Source organism: Salvelinus alpinus, chromosome 23, assembly GCF_045679555.1.
Source record: "Salvelinus alpinus chromosome 23, SLU_Salpinus.1, whole genome shotgun sequence".
Taxonomy (NCBI): domain Eukaryota; kingdom Metazoa; phylum Chordata; class Actinopteri; order Salmoniformes; family Salmonidae; genus Salvelinus; species Salvelinus alpinus.
The window spans coordinates 40,216,591-40,240,382 of NC_092108.1; the positions used below are offsets into that span (position 1 = coordinate 40,216,591).

The 23,792-nt window shown below is 44.0% G+C and overlaps 1 protein-coding gene across 2 annotated transcripts in view; it reads left to right on the forward strand.

Moving 5' to 3' along the window:
- The window catches only part of LOC139550974 (palmdelphin-like), a 32,042-nt gene that overhangs the window by 459 nt on the left and 7,791 nt on the right, over window positions 1-23,792 (forward strand). For both annotated transcript variants that reach the window (XM_071362283.1, XM_071362282.1), the window contains exons 2-6: window positions 6,346-6,397; window positions 6,503-6,583; window positions 6,846-6,964; window positions 7,923-8,037; window positions 9,811-9,835. In XM_071362283.1, the coding sequence (XP_071218384.1) occupies window positions 6,353-6,397; window positions 6,503-6,583; window positions 6,846-6,964; window positions 7,923-8,037; window positions 9,811-9,835 (385 nt within the window). In that variant the 5' untranslated portion in view covers window positions 6,346-6,352. The remainder of the gene's footprint in view (window positions 1-6,345; window positions 6,398-6,502; window positions 6,584-6,845; window positions 6,965-7,922; window positions 8,038-9,810; window positions 9,836-23,792) is intronic.

The window sequence follows — 23,792 nt, forward strand, 5'->3', positions numbered from 1 at the left end:
CATCTGTTGGGTGCATTCAGAACCTGTCATAGCATGCGAAGGCATGGGGATTCAATGTCATTTTATAGGACACTTTTTTCATGCATGCGACAACTGCACACTCACAAGCTATTCTAATTGAGGACGGTGGAAAAATACCATTATAGGCCTAGAATATACAGTACTTCTGTTTCATTGTTTGTGCATGATTTGTGCATTCAGGCTATATTATTGACAAACGCTTTACTTGAGCCCTTATCAGTCCTCTTTGCTACTGGAAAGAAATATCCACCCATAAAATAATAGCATAAAGAAAATGAAGGAAGAGTGCACACTTAATTGTTTGCTACATTTTGAATACTGCTTGACTATCATCCATGTGCCATTTTGAAAGCCATGTGTCCATGCAGTTATTGTTGTGGAAGCAGATGCCCCAGCAGATTTGCTGCCTGGATAAGTCACCAATGATCAGCTTAGGGCAGGCGGCTTAGAAGGAACTGACCATCACAGTTTAGAGCTTCCACTCTTCACTATGTGGAGAGATTGAAACACATCCGATTGTTCTGCGCAGGTGCTGGGGATCCAAGTATAAAGAAAATGAAAGAAAAGCAATTAAGAGTCTGCATATTGCTGTATAGTGTACTTAGCTACCAAGTGTGATCGGGGCGACTCTAGCCTTCTGGGGGCCTTAAACGAGATTTGGTTGGGGTGCTGACATGGCTAATTGAGTAACTGTCAGTGACTGACAACAAGAGAAAAATTGGTTTGGGGGCCCCTATCGCCCTGGGGCCCTAAGTGACCGCTTATGATGTTTATGCCTGGAGTCAGCCCTGAGTGTGATGTATCAGGCCAGGTAAAAAAATGAATTGTTGCTTAGGTCTTTCAGAAGTGATGACCTAAGGGTCAAAAGGGTGTCCAGCCTAATTAGTCACACGTATATCGCACACTTCACAATGCTGACCAGGGTTGGGGTCAGTGAGTACCATTTCAATTTAGTCTAATCAGGAGATTCATTGAAATTCCACTTCAAGAATTGATAAGCGCCATTCATTTTTAATCAGGATTTTGTGCTTTTTTTCTTGTTTGAAATTTCATTTAGACTTTTCGTTTTCACCAGGGAAGGATTTTCCAACTCTTGAATGTAATTGTTTATGCTGAAAGCTGATGCACAGAGTTGTGTGATGATGATACGTGTTGTAATCAGCATTGGCATAACTGGCCCTCTGCCACATGACAATATTGAATCACAAAGGCTTTATGTCAATAACCTGTAGTACTGTAGCTACTACAACCATAACAGCAGCCCAAATGTTTCTACATTTGTAAATGAAGAACAATAACTACTTCAGTTCTAAATATCACCTGTTTGCTTAGCTCTGTTTTCAAAGAGACAGACAGACACATTATTTGCAGCAGAATGCAGCACTCGCTATTTTGACCTGCTATTTTTAGACAGCGCTTCAGTATACAAGCATGCAATGCAAGAGGCGTGGTCTAGCCAGCTCATTCCTCTATGTACAGTATGTAGATGCCTCACCCCATTTTTCCCTCAGGGGAAGCATTGAGTGTTGTGTGGTGAAAGATGGCAATTGGTGCTCCTCTGGCATATTGTGTTGGTGAGGACATAATGATGGGAACATCTTTATCATGTTCTACCACAGTGCTTCCCACCCCTTGGCTTGTTGTCAAGGTATTTTCTGAGTAGCACCGTACCTCACCCAGCCTCAGTAATGTTGGGTGGAGACCGGAGACATTGGATGTGATATACATACAGATATAGCTCCTCATTTCAATCATTCTCTGATCTGACAGAATGCCATTCCATATGGACTTCATACAGTTGAGGCTTCTCGGAGGAGGAAGGGTAGAACCATGTGAATTTCATAAAAATAAAAATAGTGAAGTATTAAAAACGTTATCCTTTTTAGATAAAACTATACTAAATATATTGGGGCAGCAGGTAGCCTAGTGGTTAGAGTGTTGGACTTATAAGCGAAAGGTTGCAAGATTGAATCCTTGCGCTGACAAAGTAAAAATATGTTGTTCTGCCCCTGAACAAGGCAGTTAACCCACTGTTCCTAGACTGTCATTGAAAATAAGAATTTGTTCTTAACTGACTTGCCTTGTTAACCTGTTTGGGCTGCAGGGTCAGTATTGAGTAACTTGGAAAAATGTGCCCATTTCAAACGGCCTCGTACTCAATTCTTGCTCGTACAATATGCATATTATTATTACTATTGGATAGAAAACACTCTCTAGTTTCTAAAACTGTTTGAATTTTTTCTCTGAGTGAAACAGAACTCCTTCTGCAGCCCACTTCCTGACAAGAAGTGAGATTTCTGAAATCGAGGTCTCTGTTCAAAGGCTTGCCTATAAATGGGCATGATACGTATGGGTATACATACACGTCATACACCTTCCCCTAGATGTCAAGAGGAAGTGAGAGAAGAAATGAGTGGATTATCTTGGTCTGAAGTGGAATAAATCCTCTTGGAATGAGTAGTCCGCCATTTCCTGTTTTTTCGAAAGCGCGAAGTTGGACCTGGAATCGCCTTCTGGAAAGCCGTCGTTATAGGCGAATACTATCTCCGGCTTTGATTTTATTTGATACATGTTACAATATCATCGTAAAGTATGTTTTTTCAATATAGTTTTATTAGATTATTGAAATTTATTCGGGACGTTAGGCGTGTTGCGTTGTTTGACTTTGTTCACGAAGGAGAGCTTAGCACCACTTGGCCAGTGTGCTTGCTAATTCAAGAGGGAAAGAGGTCGTTCTGAATCCAAACAAAGACGGTTCTGGACAAAGGACCCCTTGTACAACATTCTGATGGAAGATCAGCAAAAGTAGGACCCATTTTGGGATGATATTTCATATATCTGTCGAACTGTGCTATCGCTACCGATTACCTGGAATCAATGCTATTGTGTGTTAGCTATTGTAGTAAGCTAATATAACGCTATATTGTGTTTTCGCTGTAAAACTCGGAAATATTGGCTGTATTCACAAGATCTTTGTCTTTCATTTGCTATACACCATATATTTTTCAGAAATGTTTTATGATGAGTATTTAGGTATTTGACGTTGGTGTCTGTAATTACTCTGGTTGCTTCGGTGCTATATCTGACGGTAGCTGTGATGGTAGCATCAATGTAAAACTGATTTATACCTCAAATATGCAAATTTTTCGAACAAAACATAGATTTATTGTGTAACATGTTATAGGACTGTCATCTGATGAAGTTGTTTCTAGGTTTGTTTGGTTGGATCTTGGTTAGTTAGGTTGGCTTTGTGCATGCTACCTGTGCTGTGAAAAATGTCTGTCCTTTTTTGTATTTGGTGGTGAGCTAACATAAATATACGTGGTGTTTTCGCTGTAAAACATTTTAAAAATCGGACATGTTGGCTGGATTCACAAGATGTTTATCTTTCAAATGCTGTATTGGACTTGTTAATGTGTGAAAGTTAAATATTTCTAAAAAATACATTTTGAATTTCGCGCCCTGCACTTGAGCTGGATGTTGTCATAAGTGTACCGGTGTCGGGCTTGCAGCCTGAATATTCAAAAAAATATTCACGTCACCAAATAATTTATTAAAACACACTGTTTTGCAATGAAGATTTACAGTGGCCTCAGCAGCACTTTGTATGAGAGCACCATGGTGTAGTCGGAGGACAGCTAGCTTCCGTCCTCCTCTGGGTACATTGACTTACAAAACCTAGGAGGCTCATGGTTCTCAACCCTTTCCGTAGACTTTCACTGTAATTATGACGTCCTCCAACCTATCAGAGCTCTTGCAGCATGAACTGAAATGTTGTTCACCCAATCAAAGGATCAGAGAAGGAATCTAGTACTAAAAGCATAAGCTACAGCTAGCACTGCAGTGTATAAAATGTGGTGAGTAGTTGACTCAAAGAGAGAGAAAGACAATAGTTGATGAGTTTTTAACAAATTAATTTCTTCAAAATTAAGGAGAAGCAAGAGAAAGAGAGAGAGAAAGATAGCTATATTTGGTTGTATTTTTTTAACTTTCACTTAGCTAGCGAATGCAGCTAGCTTGTTTAGCCTACACAAACACACGGCTCAAACAGAGAGGGATGCTGTGTTAGCTAGCTGGCTATGGCTATCCAACACTGGAAATCTTCCAAGTCAAGGTAAGCGTTTGGTTTTATGAAATTATTGCCACTGGGGCCCACCGGTGTAACTGCTAAACTGCTTTCTGACTGTGCACTGTACTGTATGATTGTAGTGGGTTTACTAATGCGTTAGTTCTATCAGCTATGTTGACTATGACGTGACAAGGATGTAGGCTGTGTGTAGCAGTTAGCGATCATGATATGAAGGTTTGGCTTGGAAAGTTTTTTTTGCCTGGTCACAGACAGCTGATGAGTTGTGTGCCTAAGTCCACGAGCGAAGGGAAACAGTGACAGGAACGAAGGGAAAAGGTGAGAGGAGGAGAGCACGTAGATAGTAGCTAGAAGGAATTATATATACAATAAGCAAAGTGATCATGGTGTTTTTAGATGGCCACTATGAAAGTGAACTGTGTTTGCATGTGATCAGGGGTGTATTCATTCTGCCGATTGTGTTGAGAAATGTTTCTTAAATGGAAGCAAACGGAATGAAACGGGGATAAGTTTGTCCAATAGAAACTCACATCTGCAACTGTTGGACTAATGATTACACCCTAGATCAGCTAGATGCAGGCAAGTGTGTGCAAGGCGGAATTGAATGTGTCGATGTCATTCACCTCAATTACAAAAAAATCTCTTAACCTTTGCAGCTACGTTGTAAACTTTCATTCATAGGCTAGGTTGTTAAACCTCATAATGGCTACAGGGAAAATTCAAGTATCATTTAGTAGCCTAAACCTATCGATGCTACATTGACCAGGGTGAATGGAATATGAATGACAGTCATCCAATATGCTGTAATAGAAATAAGGCCATGCTCATTAAAAATATAATTCTCCCTCATCTTAAACGGCACCGACCGCCACTGACTTCATGCTGTTTTAGATTCTAGTAACTGCAAGACTTTGGTCTGACTCTCTAATGCTAGTTTACTAGAATAAGATTGTAACGGGTTTACCAAATACTGTTCTATCCTCATCTGGCCCTAGACTGAGAAGTATGATGTGGTGCATCTGGGTCTGCACAGATTAAAACATATTGACAATGCCTGGACACAATGCCTGGACACACCTACTACGGGGGTTCAAAGGCACTTCAATCTTTTGTCTTGCCCATTCACCCTCTATTTCTCAATTGTCTCAAGGCTTCAAAATCCTTCTGTAATCTGTTTCCTCCCCTTTATCTACACTGATTGAAGTGGATTTAACAAGTGACATCAAAAAGGGATCATAGCTTTCACCTGGATTCACCTGGTCAGTTTATGTCATGGAAAGAGCAGGTGTTCATATGTTGTGTACACTCAGTGTATATTGTAGTTAGGGTTGCAAATTCCCAGTTTTTTCAGAATTCCCGGTTAGAGGACTAGCAGAATCAGAAAGGAATAAGCAGTTATGTACAGACATTTTTTGGCAGTATCTGGAAGACATCTGTTTTATGTTCGTACCTCTATGTGAAGAGCAGATGTGGAGGCTGCTGCTGTGTCATCCCATTAAAGGGGCTATCTGTCTGAGGATATAGCCTGGCTGGAATATCTGTGGGGCATGGTGAGAGACAGGGGGAAAAAGTGTCAGGAGATCAGGGAGGTGCTGGCATGCCTTTTCAGGCCCATAGGTCATCCCTGTCACTATCACCACACATAAGCACCACAGAAGCACTCCTGACAGAATGTGAGTCCATAAAGTCCATGCGTTTTTGCACCTTATAATGTTTGTAAGTGTGCGTATCATCATACCAGTTGACTCGGCTTACATTGGTATCTATACCACTCCCAATTGATATGGCGAGTTTGGAGACTCTTGCCTTGTAGGCCAGAACATTTCTGGAGTAAGATCTGAGGGCTTTGAATGCAGTGTTCTCTCAGACCAGAAATACGGTTGAGTGTGTTAGTGGCTAGACCAGACTCTTGTTTCAGGTCTGGTCAGGTAAGCTACCAGACCTTGGTTCAAATACTATTTAGGGTATTTAAATAACTTTGGAAGTATTTATATATTTTATATACAACCTCCTGTGTCTGACATTGTGGAACTCAAATCCTTTTGTTCCTGGTCAAATTTGTCAAGTCACTCTTTCAATCATCACTGGCGCTTGTCCTGAATCCCTTTAACTTTCCCTCTCAATCCATAGTGAAGCTCTATAGAGTGTATATAGGATTCATCACTTTTTAGATACTGTTTTTAATCTAGTTTCTCTATTACCTTTCCTCCCCTCACTTTTCAATTTCTTTGGTGCAGGGTCAGTATGGAAGAGGCAGAACTGGTAAAGGACCGACTCCAAGCAATAACGGTAAACTGACCTGGAATCAGTCTGGTCCTCTTACAGCAAATCAACTTCTGAACAATACCTGTTTCAAGTACTGTAGTAAGACTCATAACTATATTGTATCTGCAGGATAAGAGAAAAGTCCAAGAAGACATTGTTAATAAAAAGCTGGAAATAGACAAGGAGAAGTTAAAGCTTCAGCACTTAAAGGTACAGTAAGATAATGTGATGACGTGATCAAATTATAGTTTATCTTACTGTCATATAGTCAGACCACATCATTTCAACAACATTGGATGAATTCGTAAGTCAATATCTAATGACAGTGAGAATTCCAAGCATCAGAGCTTTCTGACAGTTTGATATGTTATAGTCACTGCAGTTGAGCAGTCCATTAAAATACATATCAGCGTGTAAAAAACTATGTGTCATGACACTTAAGCCATAATGTTTCCTCTTCTGCTTTGAACAGAAAAAGTCTCTGAGGGAGCAGTGGCTCATGGATGGAACGAGCAACCAAAGCTCACAGCAGAGAGAGACTTTGAGGGGAGATCAACAACAAACTAAACTCCTCCAGACCAGCATCCACAGGTACAGTAAGCCGAAACAAATCATACTCCATTTGTGCATGTATAAACTGATCTATGTTTACATTGCTGGTTTAACAGGGCTGCCTGATCGAATATAGGCCTTAATATGTTGAGAAATGTTTTGTAGCAACAGTTGCTTAAGTGTTATGTGAAAGTGCTGGTTAGTGTTATAAATCTTACTCATTTAAAACATCTGTTCCACTTACAGTCAAGTGTTGCTTTTAAACGGGGATGCCTGTTCTATTTATTTGATTTCTATGCTCAAGGGACAGTCACTGCATCAACACACTGAAGACAACATGTATTAGACTGTCTGTGGTGAAGGGCAGTCCATGCACTGTCCAGTTAGACCTAAATCCCTTAGATGTGCACCAATTTGACCAAGTGGCAGTCAGTGCTGGTAATAAGACAGCAGCAGAGTGATCTTTAGGTCCACCAACTCCTGTAACTGAGACTTTTTTTTTTACCTAACGAAGACCACCTAGGATTGAAACATTTGTCATTATTAAAAGGTGGCATAAGGAGTGATATAGTGTTCTGACCTTTTTTGTTTCTTTAGTAAGAGAGAAGGACATCTACAAATAGCCTCATTCTGCACTCCCCCTTCCACTCAATGGACACTTGTTAATATTTCACAGAGTAGGTGCCATTCTGTTAGGGTGGTACCACTTTGGGTTAGTGTCATTTGGACTGTAGGTGTCAAAGTGTCAAGGTTGTGCCAGTTGGCTGGGATGGCACAGCTTTGATGGGGTTGGCAGAGGGATGCCGGGGCCGTTGACCCCAAGTCTGTCTGATGCCAGCCATGATCAGTTTGCTAAGTTACACCTTTGATGAGATTCCAGTCAGAACAGAAAGTCTTCAGAAGATGAGAAAACAGTCAGCTCACTGATTCGTTCCTCACCCCTACTCCGCTCGTCTGAGGTGATATGACCTTTGACCCTTTTCGTCTGGGCTTGCAGGATTGAGAAAGAGATTGAGGCTCTGGAGAGGGAAGAGACAATGATTTCGAAAAATGAGGGCTTCATACTGAAGAGGCTGAAAGCTATCGAGAAAACACCCGAGGAGATAATAAAGGTACTTGGACAGTATGGTACAAATTGACATTGAGATATTTCTGTCTTAGATTTTTTGCTTTGGCCACAATGAGAGTACTGTAGATGTACAGTGGGGAGAACAAGTATTTGATACACTGCCGATTTTGCAGGTTTTCCTACTTACAAAGCATGTAGAGGTCTGTAATTTTTATCATAGGTACACTTCAACTGTGAGAGACGGAATCTAAAACAAAAATCCAGAAAATCACATTGTATGATTTTTAACTAATTAATTTGCATTTTATTGCATGACATAAGTATTTGATCACCTACCAACCAGTAAGAATTCCGTCTCTCACAGACCTGTTAGTTTTTCTTTAAGAAGCCCTCCTGTTCTCCACTCATTACCTGTATTAACTGCACCTGTTTGAACTCGTTACCTGTATAAAAGACACCTGTCCACACACTCAATCAAACAGACTCCAACCTCTCCACAATGGCCAAGACCAGAGAGCTGTGTAAGGACATCAGGGATAAAATTGTAGACCTGCACAAGGCTGGGATGGGCTACAGGACAATAGGCAAGCAGCTTGGGGAGAAGGCAACAACTGTTGGCGCAATTATTAGAAAATGGAAGAAGTTGAAGATGACGGTCAATCACCCTCGGTCTGGGGCTCCATGCAAGATCTCACCTCGTGGGGCATCAATGATCATGAGGAAGGTGAGGGATCAGCCCAGAACTACCCGGCAGGACCTGGTCAATGACCTGAAGAGAGCTGGGACCACAGTCTCAAAGAAAACCATTAGTAACACACTACGCCGTCATGGATTAAAATCCTGCAGCGTACACAAGGTCCCCCTGCTCAAGCCAGCGCATGTCCAGGCCCGTCTGAAGTTTGCCAATGACCATCTGGATGATCCAGAGGAGGAATGGGAGAAGGTCATGTGGTCTGATGAGACAAAAATAGAGCTTTTTGGTCTAAACTCCACTCGCCGTGTTTGGAAGAAGAAGAAGGATGAGTACAACCTCAAGAACACCATCCCAACCATGAAGCATGGAAGTGGAAACATCATTCTTTGGGGATGCTTTTCTGCAAAGGGGACAGGACGACTGCACCGTATTGAGGGGAGGATGGATGGGGCCATGTATCGCGAGATCTTGGCCAACAACCTCCTTCCCTCAGTAAGAGCATTGAAGATGGGTCGTAGCTGGGTCTTCCAGCATGACAACGACCCGAAACACACAGCCAGGGCAACTAAGGAGTGGCTCCGTAAGAAGCATTTCAAGGTCCTGGAGTGGCCTAGCCAGTCTCCAGATCTGAACCCAATAGAAAATCTTTGGAGGGAGCTGAAAGTCCGTATTGCCCAGCGACAGCCCCGAAACCTGAAGGATCTGGAGAAGGTCTGTATGGAGGAGTGGGCCAAAATCCCTGCTGCAGTGTGTGCAAACCTGGTCAAGAACTACAGGAAACGTATGATCTCTGTAATTGCAAACAAAGGTTTCTGTACCAAATATTAAGTTCTGCTTTTCTGATGTATCAAATACTTATGTCATGGAATAAAATGCAAATTAATTACTTAAAAATCATACAATGTGATTTTCTGGATTTTTGTTTTAGATTCCGTCTCTCACAGTTGAAGTGTACCTATGATCAAAATTACTGACCTCTACATGCTTTGTAAGTAGGAAAACCTGCAAAATCGACAGTGTATCAAATACTTGTTCTCCCCACTGTATATCTAACACTGTTGTATCTGAAAGTTTTATTTGAGGTTGGTGACTTTTAGTCTCTTGTTTTATGTTATCTTATAGGAAGCAAAGGAGAATTTCAAAGAAGGTAAGTCCTTTTGCTAGCTTGCTGATTACGTTTTCGTGACTGTAATTATTGGCATCGTTGACAAAGATGAGGAAAAAAGACTGTACAAAATAGATAATTCAAAATCGTAACCTTGGGACTATAAGGTTCTATCTGTACAAAGCATAGTTCTGAGATATTAGACATCAACTGTTTTCACATCCCAGATCTCAGAAATGTTTTGTAGTGAATTCTTCTTTCATAACCCATATCCACACCTTAAAGGTACCTAAAGTGCCGAGTATCAAAATCCTGAGACAATTGTACATTTGTTTTTTAGGTGGGTGCAATCGCAGATAGAACCTTATGGCTCTGAAATGTCAATCTGGGTTCAGCCATTATACCGTTATTTCAACAAGGAACACAGTCTGAGACCAAGGTCTCTTTTACAGCTGGGCCCTGCGTATACATGTTTACACATACAGTTTAGGTACAATGATTAAGAAACTACACAAGACAAACAAAACAATCACAGATAACACAAACAAATACTACAGCAGATTGTTACATTTACACATACTGTAGGTTATTCCCCTAATAGCACAATAACTTGTATTACCCAAAGCAGTTACAAGCAATACAAAAATAAAAATCCTCCAATAAATGTTTAAAATGGGCAAGAGGGACAAGAGTCTCAAGTTTAAGTTTGGTCTGCAGGCGATTCCATATGCAAGAGTGTAACACAAAAAGGCAGCCAAACCCAACTCTGTGAAGATCGCAGGGGCCTCAAGTGTAATCCATGCTTGAGACCTGGTTTTATGAATTATAACTATAATGTTGATAAGTGATGATAAATAAGAAGGTAGTTTATTCAGAAGTGCTTTATAGACAAACACGAGAGCATGTTGTTCTCGTCTCACGGACAGCGAAGTCCAACCCACATTATGATATAAAACACAGTGGTGAGTTCTGTAGCTAGCACCCGTAATAAACCTAAGTGCCCAATGATAAGTAGCATCCAGTGATTTAAGTGTTGATGCCGTAGCATGCATGTAAATAATATCCCCATAATCTATAACAGACATAAAAGTAGCTTGCACAATTTGTCTTCTATTTGTGGAGGACAAACATGTCCTGTTTCTATAGAGGAAGCCTAGCCTGATTTTTTGCCGTTTACAAAGTTCGTCAACATGCATTTTAAAAGACAGTTTATCATCCAGCCATATCCCTAAGTTTTTATATGCAGAGACCTGATTCATTTGAGAGCCATCTAAGCTCGTAAGTGCAAGTGTATGTTCATCCAACTTTTTGGACCTATTAAAAATCATAAAATGTGTTTTCTTAGTATTTAAAACAAGTTTCAACTGTAAAAACAACCCTTCTAATATCTTAAAATCTGTCTCCAGCTGCGATAATGCTTGGTCAACCGTTGAAGCAATAGAGTACATAACAGTGTCATCACACTTTCTTACCTCATCACCGATATTGTTTATGTAGAGAGTGAACAGTAATGGACCAAGTATAGAACCTTGTGGGACCCCTTTAACCAACTCCAATGGCTCCGACTGGATGCCGTCGACTCTAACAGCCTGACTTCTATCCTTTAGATAGTCATGAAACCAACGACAGGCATCCGATCCCAGTCCTATTGACGACAGCTTACCCAAAATTATCAGATGGTCTACAGTGTCAAAAGCTTTAGACAAATCTATGAACAAGGCGGCACAGTACTTTCTATTATTTAGGGCATTAGCAATATCATTTACAACATGTACAGTGGCCGTAGTGGTACTGTGTTTAGGTCTGAAGCCAGATTGATTGCTAGAAAGAGTATTGTTAACAGTTCAAATGATTGTAGTTGCCTATTCACCAATGACTCTAGAATTTTAGCCAAACAGGAGAGCTTAGAGATGGGCTGATAATTAACCAATTCACTACCATCACCTCCCTTGAGGAGCGGTAAAACAAAAGCTGTTTTCCTACGACTAATGTTTGATTGAAGATGTGCGTCACTGCACTAGCAATGATAGGTGCCACACACTTGAGTAAATATCGATCCAGATTGTCAGCACCTAACGATTTCTTTGAATCTATAGCAGATAAGACCTCATCATCTGTGACTTTTTGAAAATTAAAAACCGGCTCACTGTTTTCCACATCAGGTGGGGGCTGAGGGGCTGAAACAATAGACCGGTCAGGATCATATTGGCAATTTTTTCTTTCAAAAAGAAAACCAGCAGAAATAAAGTGCTTATTAAAAACATCACAAATTTTAGTTCGGTCACTGACGATCCCAAATTCCGATGTAATTTGCTGTGGCAGGGACGTCGATGAGTTTTCTCGTTTAAGTGAGTTAACGGTTTTCCAGAATTTAGAGGGATCACCAGCAGACTCTTGTCATAACACACCTAGATCTTGCTTTTTTTATTCCTCCAGTCCATTTATTTCTCAATTGCCTAAAAAGCAGCCAATCAGCTGTTTCACCAGTTTTTCACCATGCTTGATTCTTTTGCTGGAAAATAATTTTCAAATCAGAGGAGAACCAAGGATTAGTTACATTTTTTACCCTAAGTCGCTTTAACGGGGCGTGTTTAACAGCCATGGAGGTAAAAATTTATGAAAAGAAAGAGAAGGCTAAAACTGGGTCCATTATGTAGTTTGCGGATAAAAGCTCTGAATAATAAAGGTCATGGATAAAGGCTTGCTCTGAGAAGTGTTTATAGTTTATCTTTAGAATTATACGAGGGTCAGGGTTTTTTAGCCTGATACATGCAATAGGGCAGTGGTCACTGATGTCATTTGCAAATAACCCACTAGCTATATATTTGTGAGGTGTATTTGTTAAGATAAGGTCTATTAATGTAGATGTTTCCGGGTCTTTTGGATTAGGACGGGTAGGTGTAGTTATTAGTTGAGTAAGATTTAGTTTGTTACAAATGTCTTTTAATTTAAGTGATGCTGGCATCAACCAGTCCAGTTTGAGATCTCCGATAATCCATAATTCAGAGATTGCATAATTAGACATTAACTCAAACAATTTGCATAGAGCAGATACCGGAGCTGAGGGTGGGCGATAAACTCCCGCTAGCGTTAGCGATAATAGTGCATTATGAACAAGGACCCCATTTAGAACTAAGCATTCATACTGTTTCGGAACCGAAGTTGAAATTGACACGGTGACATCTAGGTTGCATTTAACATATATGGAAATACCTCTACCTCTGTCTGCTCTGTAGATATTGTACCCAGCTAACAGAACATCTGAGTCTGGGACAGAGATACAGAACCAGGATTCAGACATAATCAATATGTCAGCATGTGATTGTGAGACCAGTATTTCAATCAAATCTAACTTTTGGATCAAGCTTCTAGCATTCAAATGAATAATTCCAAGGCCACTATTTTGAGAGCTCATATCAGATGGAACATTCAAGGTAATATTAGATGAGCGACGCTTCCTCCGTGTAGCTACTGACAGGCCTGAGTTGGATGGAGACGAGCAATGAGTATAGTCTGATGTGGAATCGACCAATTCCGAGTATCAACCCCCATGGATGTATATTCTCACATGCTCTGTATGAGACTATAGTGAGAGCCAGGTTGGAGGAGAGAATGCTTGTACCATACCTATACCTTAGATGTAATCCATCCTGGAGAAATACATTCGGTCGATGTAGGAAAGCTGTAAAATTGTCCATATATTGTATGCTTATTGAACAACAATAACCTTTAAGCCAGATGTGTAGCTGGCGTATACGACTGAAATGATTATCCGTAGAGTGTGGAGACGGGAGTGGAACTGAAATAATGCATTGTTAACCTGATTGAAGTTGAGTATGAATCAGTGATTTAAAGTCCTTTTTGAGTTGCTCAGATTGCTGTAGTTTAATATCATTTGACCCTACATGGACTGTGATAGCTGTGGCAGTCGGGTGTTCACTAATGAGTAGCGGTAACATACAGTCAATGTCCCGGATCCAGGCACCCGGGTAACAGATGGTCTCTACTTTCCTAATAGAAACATTTTGGATCATGGATGAGCCCACAATAAGGACAGTGGGACTGCTGCTTGGTAATTTTTTAAAATTGCGTCTCTCTTGAGTTATCTTCCTCCTAGAAAGTTGTTTGGGGCTAGTTGTAGGGCTGTTTCGTCGTAAATTGTTTAGATGGTAGGGGTCCACTTGCTTCCGGGCAGAGTTGTTTGTTCCTTTGGGGCCAGCGGCAGAGACCTCCGACTCTTCCAATACCCGGTATCTGTTTCCCAGTTCCAAGGCATCACTTTGCCTTGGCGTTTTCCTGCCAGGATTTTTTGGTTCCGTATAGTGATCCATGGCTCCTGAGGCAGAGCAGAGGAAATCGAGCAGACCGGATGCTTGAGTATAGCTCCCGGTAATGGCCAGGGCTCTTCTAGCGGGATCAAAGTATGTCTCACAGCTGCAGGCTCTTCCCGAGGCCGCGGTGACAAGCCATGGGCAAGTGGCTTCGTTCACCACGTTTTTGGCAGACTCAAGCAAAGAGTCAATCAGCTGTTCATCTTCTTTAATCTGATGAAGAATAGACACTCTACCCTCCAATTCAGCAATTTTCTGGGTCAGTTGCTGGCAATTGGCACCTGCCGAGGGGTGAGTATGGTCATTATTCCGAGTTGTTAGCTAGCAGCGCTAACTAGCTTTGGTGTGGGGATAGGCCCAAATCAAGCTAATATGCTAGCTAGCGTTACGGAGCTACTGCGAGTCCAATACTGAGTCATCTAGCTAGTTCCTTAGTCTGGATAAGTCGATGAGGAGCAGGAAGCTATAATGTTCTGACACTTAGACATGTTCAGTTTTTAAGAAAACTGTAGCTATTTGAATACATACAGTGAGGGAAAAAAGTATTTGATCCCCTGCTGATTTTGTACGTTTACCCACTGACAAAGAATTGATCAGTCTATACTTTTAATGGTAGGTTTATTTGAACAGTGAGAGACAGAATAACCACAAAAATATCCAGAAAAACGCATGTCAAAAATGTTATAAATTGATTTGCATTTTAATGAGGGAAATAAGTATTTGACCCCCTCTCAATCAGAAAGATTTCTGGCTCCCAGGTGTCTTTCATACAGGTAACGAGCTGAGATTAGGAGCACACTGTTAAAGGGAGTGCTCCTAATCTCAGTTTGTTACCTGTATAAAAGACACCTGTCCACAGAAGCAATCAATCAACCAGATTCCAAACTCTCCACCATGGCCAAGACCAAAGAGCTCTCCAAGGATGTCAGGGACAATATTGTAGATCTACACAAGGCTGGAATGGGCTACAAGACCATTGCCAAGCAGCTTGGTGAGAAGGTGACAACAGTTGGTGCGATTATTCGCAAATGGAAGAAACACTAAATAACTGTTAAACTCCCTCGGCCTGGGACTCCATGCAAGATCTCACCTCGTGGAGTTGCAATGATCATGAGAACGGTGAGGAATCAGCCCAGAACTACACAGGAGGATCTTGTCAATGATCTCAAGGCAGCTGGGACCATAGTCACCAAGAAAACAATTGGTAACACACTACGCCGTGAAGGACTGAAATCCTGCAGCGTCCGCAAGGTCCCCCTGCTCAAGAAAGCACATATACATGCCCGTCTGAAGTTTGCCAATGAACATCTGAATGATTCAGAGGACAACTGGGTGAACGTGTTGTGGTCAGATGAGACCAAAATGGAGTTCTTTGGCATCAACTCAACTTGCCGTGTTTGGAGGAGGAGGAATGCTGCCTATGACCCCAAGAAACCATCCTCACCGTCAAACATGGAGGTGGAAACATTATGCTTTGGGGGTGTTTTTCTGCTAAGGGGACAGGACAACTTCACCGCATCAAAGGGACGATGGACAGGGCCATGTACCGTCAAATCTTGGGTGAAAACCTCCTTCCCTCAGCCAGGGTATTGAAAATGTGTCGTGGATGGGTATTCCAGCACGACAATGACCCAAAACACACGGCCAAGGCAACAAAGGAGTGGCTCAAGAAAAAGCACATTAAGGTCCTGGAGTGGCCTAGCCAGTCTCCAGACCTTAATCCCATAGAAAATCTGTGGAGGGAGCTGAAGGTTCGAGTTGCCAAATGTCAGCCTCGAAACCTTAATGACTTGAAGAAGATCTGCAAAGAGGAGTGGGACAAAATCCCTCCTGAGATGTGTGCAAACCTGGTGGCCAACTACAAGAAACATCTGACCTCTGTGATTGCCAACAAGGGTTTTGCCACCACGTACTAAGTCATGTTTTGCAGAGGGGGTCAAATACTTATTTCCCTCATTAAAATGCAAATCAATTTATAACATTTTTGACATGCGTTTTTCTGGATATTTTTGTTGATATTCTGTCTCTCACTGTTCAAATAAACCTACCATTAAAATTACAGACTGATCATTTCTTTGTCAGTGGGCAAACGTACAAAATCAGCAGGGGATCAAATACTTTTTTCCCTCACTGTAAATGATAGAATAACACTATTTTACCAAGATTGTCATGATGTGTATGAAGGCGAAGTCAGGTGCAGGAGAGCAGAGTATGATTAAATAAAGCACACTTTATTATAGTTCCAAACCGGGAGCACAACAAAACAAACGCGCTCAAAAAAACGGAACAATAAAGTAAAGCGCTTAACGAACATCACTTGACATGAAGACAATTACACACAAAACATGATGGGAAACAGAGGGTTAAATACAAGTAGATTGATTGGGGAAATGAAAACCAGGTGTGTATGAAAACAAGACAAGACAAATGGACATATGAAAAATGGAGCGATAGCTAGAAAGCCGGTGACGTCGATCGCCGAACGCCACCCGAACAAGGAGAGGAGCCGACTTCGGCGGAAGTCGTGACAGTAACCCTCCCATGACGCACGGGTCCAGCGGCGCGCCGACACCGGCCTCGAGGACTGGGCACACACCGAGCAGGAGGAAACATAAACCCTCCCGTCCTTTGCCAAAGTGGGCCACCAGTACTTCCCAGTCAGACAGCGCACCGTCCGACCGAAGAGGGATGACCAGAGGAGGGAGACATGTGGGCCCAAGAGATCAACTGGTCACGGACAGCAGACGGAACATACTTACGCACAATGAGACACTGGAGGGGAGGGGGCTCCGTACGCAGCGCCTGCTCAATGTCCGCATCCAGATCCCACACGACCGGCGCTACCAGGCAGGAGGCCGGGAATATGGGAGTCTGATCCATGGGCCGCTCCTCTGTGTCATACAGTCTGGACAGTGCGTCTACCTTCTTATTCTGGGAACCTGGTCTGTAGGATAAGGTAAACACAAAACGAGTAAAAAAACATGGCCCACCTTGCCTGACGAGGATTCAGTCTCCTCGCTGCCCGGATGTACTCCAGGTTGCGGTGGTCAGTCCAGATGAGGAAAAGGTGTTTAGCCCCCTCAAGCCAATGTCTCCACGCTTTCAACGCTTTAACCACAGCCAACAACTCCCGGTCCCTCACATCATAGTTACGCTCCGCTGGATTGAGATTCTTCTAGAAGAAAGCACAGGGGCGGAGTTTCGGTGGCATGCCCGAGCGCTGTGAGAGCATAGCTCCTATCCCAGCCTCGGACGCGTCCACCTCCACTATGAATGCCAAAGAAGGATCTGGATGGGCCAGCACTGAAGCCGAAGTAAACAGAGCTCTTAGCTGCCCAAAGGCCCTGTCTGCCTCAGCCGACCACTGCAACCTTACAGGACCCCCCTACAGCAATGAGGTAATGGGCGCAGCAATCTGGCCAAAACCCCGGATAAATCTCCGGTAGTATTTGTCAAACCCTAAAAATCGCTGCACCTCCTTTACCGTGGTGGGAGTTGGCCAATTACGCACGGCTGAAATGCGGTCACTCTCCATCTCCACCCCTGATGTGGAAATGCGATACCCTAGGAAGGAGACGGCCTGCTGAAAGAACAGGCATTTCTCAGCCTTGACATACAGGTCATGCTCCAACAGTTGTCCAAGTACCTTGCGCACCAAGGACACATGCTCGGCGTGTGTAGCGGAGTAAATCAGAATGTAATCAATATACACCACTACACCCTGCCCGTGCAGGTCCCAGAAAATATTGTCTACAAAGGATTGGATGGAAAACTGATGAAGCATTCTTCAACCCGTACGGCATGACAAGGTACTCATAATGCCCTGTGGTGGTACTGACGCTGTCTTCCACTCGTCTCCCTCCCAGATACGCACCAGGTTATACGCACTCCTGAGATCCAGTTTCGTGAAGAAGCGCACCCCTTGTATTGACTCAATCGCCGTAGCGATAAGAGGTAGCGGGTAACTGTACCCCACCGTGATTTTATTGAGACTTCGATAGTCAATGCACGGGCGTAAACCTCCATCCTTCTTCTTCACAAAAAAGAAACTCGAGGAGGCAGGTGAAGTAGAGGGCCGAATGTACCCCTGACGCAGGGATTCAGAGACATATGTATCCATAGCCACCGTCTCTGCTTGCGACAGGGGATACACGTGACTCCTGGGAAGCGCAGCGTCTGCCAGGAGATTTATCGCACAATCCCCCCGTCGATGAGGTGGTAATTGAGTCGCCTTCTTTTTCAGAAGGCGAGAGCCAAATCGGTATATTCTGGGGGGGATGTGCACGGTGGAGACCTGATCTGGACTTTACACCGTAGTAGCACCAATGGAAACCCCTACACACCTCCCTGAGTACTCTCGCAACTACCCCGTGAGAGCCCTCTGTTGCCAGGAAATAGTGGGGTTATGCAGAGCCAACCAGGGAAGGCCTAGTTCCACAGGAAATGCAGGTGAGTCAATGAGAAAGAGACTGATTCTCTCCTCATGATTCCCCTGCATAACCATGGCCAAGGAGATGGTGGCCTCACTGATTAGCCTGGACCCTAATGGTCGACTTTCTAGAGCATGTACCGGGGAGGGTCTAACTATAGGAAAAATGGGGATCCCTTACCTAATGCTCTGTTGATAAAATTCCCAGCTGCGCCTGAATCGACGAGCGCCTTCTGCTGGGAATGTGGGGAAAACTCAGGGAAACAAACAGGCACAAACAGTTGATCAACAGAGGACTCTGGATGTGTGTGGTGCAAACTCACCTGGGGTGATGCCAGAGTGCCCTGCCTGTTGCCTCGACTCCCAGAGGAACCAACACGGCACCGACCGGCAGTGTGTCCTCTGCGGCCACAGATGACGCACGTGATGGCTCCTCCTCCCGTCTCCCTATGCCCTGCACCTCCTAACTCCATGGGCACCGTAGCGGGGTTGCTGGATGCTGGAACCAACAGAGCCCCCTCTGGACGTACGCGGGTGACCAGCAGGTTATCCAACCGGATGGCAAAATCCACCAGGTGGTTAAAGGTAATGGTGGCATCCCTGCAGGCCAGCTCATGTCGGACATCCTTTCGTAGGCTGCATCTATAGTGTTCGATGAGGGCTCTGTCGTTCCAGACTGCTCCTGCGGCCAAGGTTCGGAATTCAAGGGCGAAGTCCTGGGAGCTCCTCGTCCCCAGCCTCAAATGGAAGAGCCTCTCCCCCGCCGCTCTGCCCTCAGGTGGATGGTTGAAGACGGCCCTGAAGCAACGGGTGAAATCCTCGGAATGGTCTGGAGCCGTGTCTCCTTCTCTCCAAACGGCGTTTGCCCACTCCAGCTCTCATCCTGTGAGGCAGGAGACGAGAGCGGCCACTCACTCCCCTCCCGAGGGAGCTGGGTGCACAGTGGCCAGGTAGAGGTCCAGTTGTAGCAAGAATCCCTGGCACTGTGCTGCCGTTCCATCATACTCCCTGGGAAAGGAGGGACGCATCCCCCCGGAATCCCCTCTGGATGGAACGGGTGGAGACAATCCCGGTTGTGCTGGTCGAGGCACTGGAGAGACCTCTTGTCTCTCCTAGCGGTCCATGGTCTGGACAACGCGATCCATCATGGCACCAAGATGATGTAGCATGGCCGAGTGTTCCTGGACGCGCTCCTCAACTTCTCTAACCGGGGTACCTGATCCTGCTGACTCCATTCATTTGGTGTGTAATTCTGTCATGATGTGTATGGAGAGCAGAGTATGACTAAAGAAAGCACACTTTATTATAGTTCCAAACCCGGAGCACAACAAAACAAACGCGCTCAAAAAACAGAACAATAAAGTAAAGCGCTTAACAAACATCACTTGACATAAAGACAAATACACACAAAACATGATGGGAAACAGAGGGTTAAATACAAGTAGATTTATTGGGGAAATGAAAACCAGGTGTGTATGAAAACAAGACAAGACAAATGGATATATGAGAAATGGAGTGGCGATGGCTAGAAAGCCGGTGACGTCGATCGCCGAACGCCTCCCGAACAAGGAGAGGAGCCGACTTCGGCGGAACTCGTGACAAGATTGAACACATAACCAAATACATAAAATGTATTATGATCAACTGGCTTGTGATTGGATGTAATGTTAGATAAACCCTAGTTCGAACAGCGCTCTATCGCTGCACCAAGTTTGAAAAAATAAGTAACTTTCTCTTTGGAAGAGCGGGGATAAAGTGCCGTCAGAAACAATAAAGTGCGCCTGATCTGACTTTTAGCAGCCTCTGCCGCTCTTTCAGCACGGAGCGGGTAAAGCATGCCTCTGTTTAACTCAGCGCGCCAGAATAGTTATTCCATTGTCAGGAGAAATGTCATGCATGTTAATATATGTTTATTGCATGCAAATAAAGATTTCTTCTCTACCACATCCACAACGGAAGCACAATCATGGCCTCCGAGTCACAAGTGGAGGACTTCTGTAAGAGGTCTCTTATGCCTGAATTCAACACAAAACAAACGAGGAAGTCTGCTGCAGTGTTGAGAGCGGTTGTATGAAACCAATCGGTACATCAAGCAAAGCTCTGAACCGTGACAGCCCGCTCTTAATTTCTACTCAGTTTGACTCGCCAAAAAATGTGGCATCTGAACTGTGCGTCACTCACAGAGGCGAGCTAGCTACTATTTGCTATTTCTGCCTCCCCACTGTGGAGTTGCTTGGGTAGTTCTCGTGTTTAGTATACGTAGCATTAAGTCACTATTCTAAATGGACTGTGCTGCGGTCAAAGAGGCTAGCCTGCCTAGCTTAGAATAAAAAGCCTCCCTGCTAACGTCAGCTAGCATGCATAACTTCCAGCTAATGAAACGTATTAGCTTCCCCCAGCATTATGACAGCTCCTATTTCCAATTCCTGGAGTTGGAGGGAGTGGAGGAAGCAGGGCTTGTGTGCACCTCCGAGGAGGAAGCAGCCCCCGAGCACTTGGTTCGGGTAAACCCCCGGAGGGAGGGTCTGAGCAACCAGTGTGCCCTTCCACAAAAGCATTGCTATGACAACAGTGCCCCCACATTTGGTTGCAGCCAAACAGGATAATACGTCAGCCATTGCCGGAGCCCCCTGTGCCCGTAAGGGGGCCAGGCTTAATGCAGGCTATACAGTCTCACAGAAGCACAACGTATATGTTGGGAGCTTGTCCATGTTTAATGCCCCCTCTGTTACCCCGTGTTCCACGGTGTTCAAGGGGCATATTATTATATTAATAAATTGGGCGATTCCCTCTCTGCCCACAAGGGGGCACCCCTCCCCCATATGTGTCTCATTACTTGGCTTTTAATTCTGATTCCTGCCTGTAACTCACTAGACCCTATGAGGTATCTAGTGATACAGGTTATGGGCTCTATAGGCGATTGGTTGTTGGTAGCGGAGTTGATGGAACGAGCAGGGTTGAACACAACCATGCTATTATCCCACACATAGTCTCTGTGGTTCCTATGAACCCCTAAATGAGCTGTCTGTCTCCAGCTCAACACTTTTCATTCCTGGGAATTAGATTCAATTACGAATCACCCCTGTCTGTTACCACAGAATGGGTCAGTTTTTCAGAGCTGTCTGTCCCATCCCCGGCTAGGTCACAAGACGCGTAGTCGCCGGTACCTATGACTGGTTAGTAGGGTAACCTCCACGATAACAGATTTCTCCCTGGGTCTATTTTTAATGCGTGTGGTCCAGCACTGGGTGCCAGCCGGTTACCGGAACACATCTTACTTCCTAAACCAAGTGAAGCTTGTTGTGACAACAGTACCCCCAAGTGACACTGCCAATTGGGGTACGTCACTGATCGCCAGAGCCCTTGCTTTAAGCAAACTGTGGCACAGAAAACGCTGTTTTTTCAACCCTAGGCTCCACAGGGTTCATGGGTGTCGAAAGTGTTGTGTCTCCCTCATGTAAGTTCAATTGAAAGTGTCTCTTCTCCATGTTCAGACACACGGTTGTCAAGAGTGGCGGAAATGGAAAAATAACCATTGTCTCCCAGTCCACCAGGTGGCGTCTCGCCCCATCAGATGGCACTTCACGGGAGGCGCACTGTCTGCTCTGACCATTGGCATGTGATGTTGGGGTACGAGCTAAAATTTGTTGTGTGTGTCCTGCACTTCTGCAGTATTATCACGTCGACTGTTCCCGAGATCTCAGTGCCCGCTTTGAGTGAGAAAATATCCTACCTTCTCCAGAAGCAAGCTTCAAAATGGTATATCGTACACTGTAGTTGGAGGAAACATGGGAAAGTTATGCTGCTTTAAAAGTTTAAAAACACGTTATCCCACTTAAAAGACAAGTAGGAGCAAATGTCCTGTGAAAGATTTATGAGATTTTCACACTTAGAGAGTTCTTCCTTGTTTACCCCCATTCAGCACCATTCACAACCTCTTAAGCCTTAGCCCCACCCCACCCATGCATGTAAAAGCATGTGAGTCAGCATGGCATTGTCCTCCAGAAAGAGGTTTATCTACTTAAACCCAGCTAAATTCAGGGCAGCAATGTTTTTGAGAGCTGCAGCAACACTTTTGCAGTTGTCCATAGCTATACTGTATCTTTCAAAAAAATCAAATATTAGCTATATACTGACCACGGAAGAGCCCATTCTGTTATAGACAGAAGCCTGTGACAAGACAGACCAATCAGGGCTCATCTCTCGTCATGTCCAACCACCCCATTATCTCAGCCAATCATGAATAGCCAGGAAGGATCCTGTCTTTCTCCCTGTATAGCTCAGTGCTTTCTCCTTGGCTCAACTAGGCTGATCATTTAACATTTTTATTAATATTTACAGGTCCCATACAAGTTTGTAATTAAGGCACATGAAAGTTCACATATTCCCCCCAAAAAAAATGTAATGGCCCTACTTTGAAGTAGGAACCAGCTTCAAACGCCTCAGATTCTGTAACGGGTCACATATAGGAAATGCTCGGCAGGGCCAACATAGATTTTTGCTCATTGCGAGAATGCTAATTGTCGTCTGTTTTTCTCGATGAGGCCTCGGACCCTCCTTTATGCATTTCCCCCCGTGGAGATGATTTGGCCCACGTTGGGGAGGGTGCGCCTGGAGGGCTTGTCATAGATTTTTGCGGCTCCCCTTTGGCCCAAGCATCCTTGGTTTGCAGAGATCGTCCGTATATTGGGCGAGGTCCCGTGGCAACTCCCGTTGCGCAGGGATCAATTATCTCAGGTGCACAGGTAGGTTTGGGTCCCCCGGCCAGAGATTTGGGGTCTGTGGCTTGTGCCCTGGTAGTGCGGTTCCTAAAGGGTGTGCGCCGTCTCAGGCAGGTTTCTTAACCTATTGTGCCCACTTGGGATTTAGCTTTGGATGTTCTGTGTTTTGCCCCCTTTTGAGCCACTGGAGTCTGTGGATCTGAAGATCCTCTCCTACAAAAACCTAGTGGCTTTGGCCTCGGCTAAACACGTTGGGAATCTCCATGCCTTCTCCGTACACCGTTCCTGTACTCAGATCGCTGCTGGCGACTCTAAGGTGACATTGCGCACTAATATGACCTTCGCCCCTTAGGTCATGACTATGTCCTACAGGTTCCCAATGGTGTGCATGGCCAAAGAGCTCTATTTTCATGTCATCTAAAAATGTAAATGTCTGAAGTTTTTTAAACGGCATTGGCACTAGGATTGGAACTGGTGCTATGGTCAGATGACATGAAAATAGAGCTCTTTGGCCACGC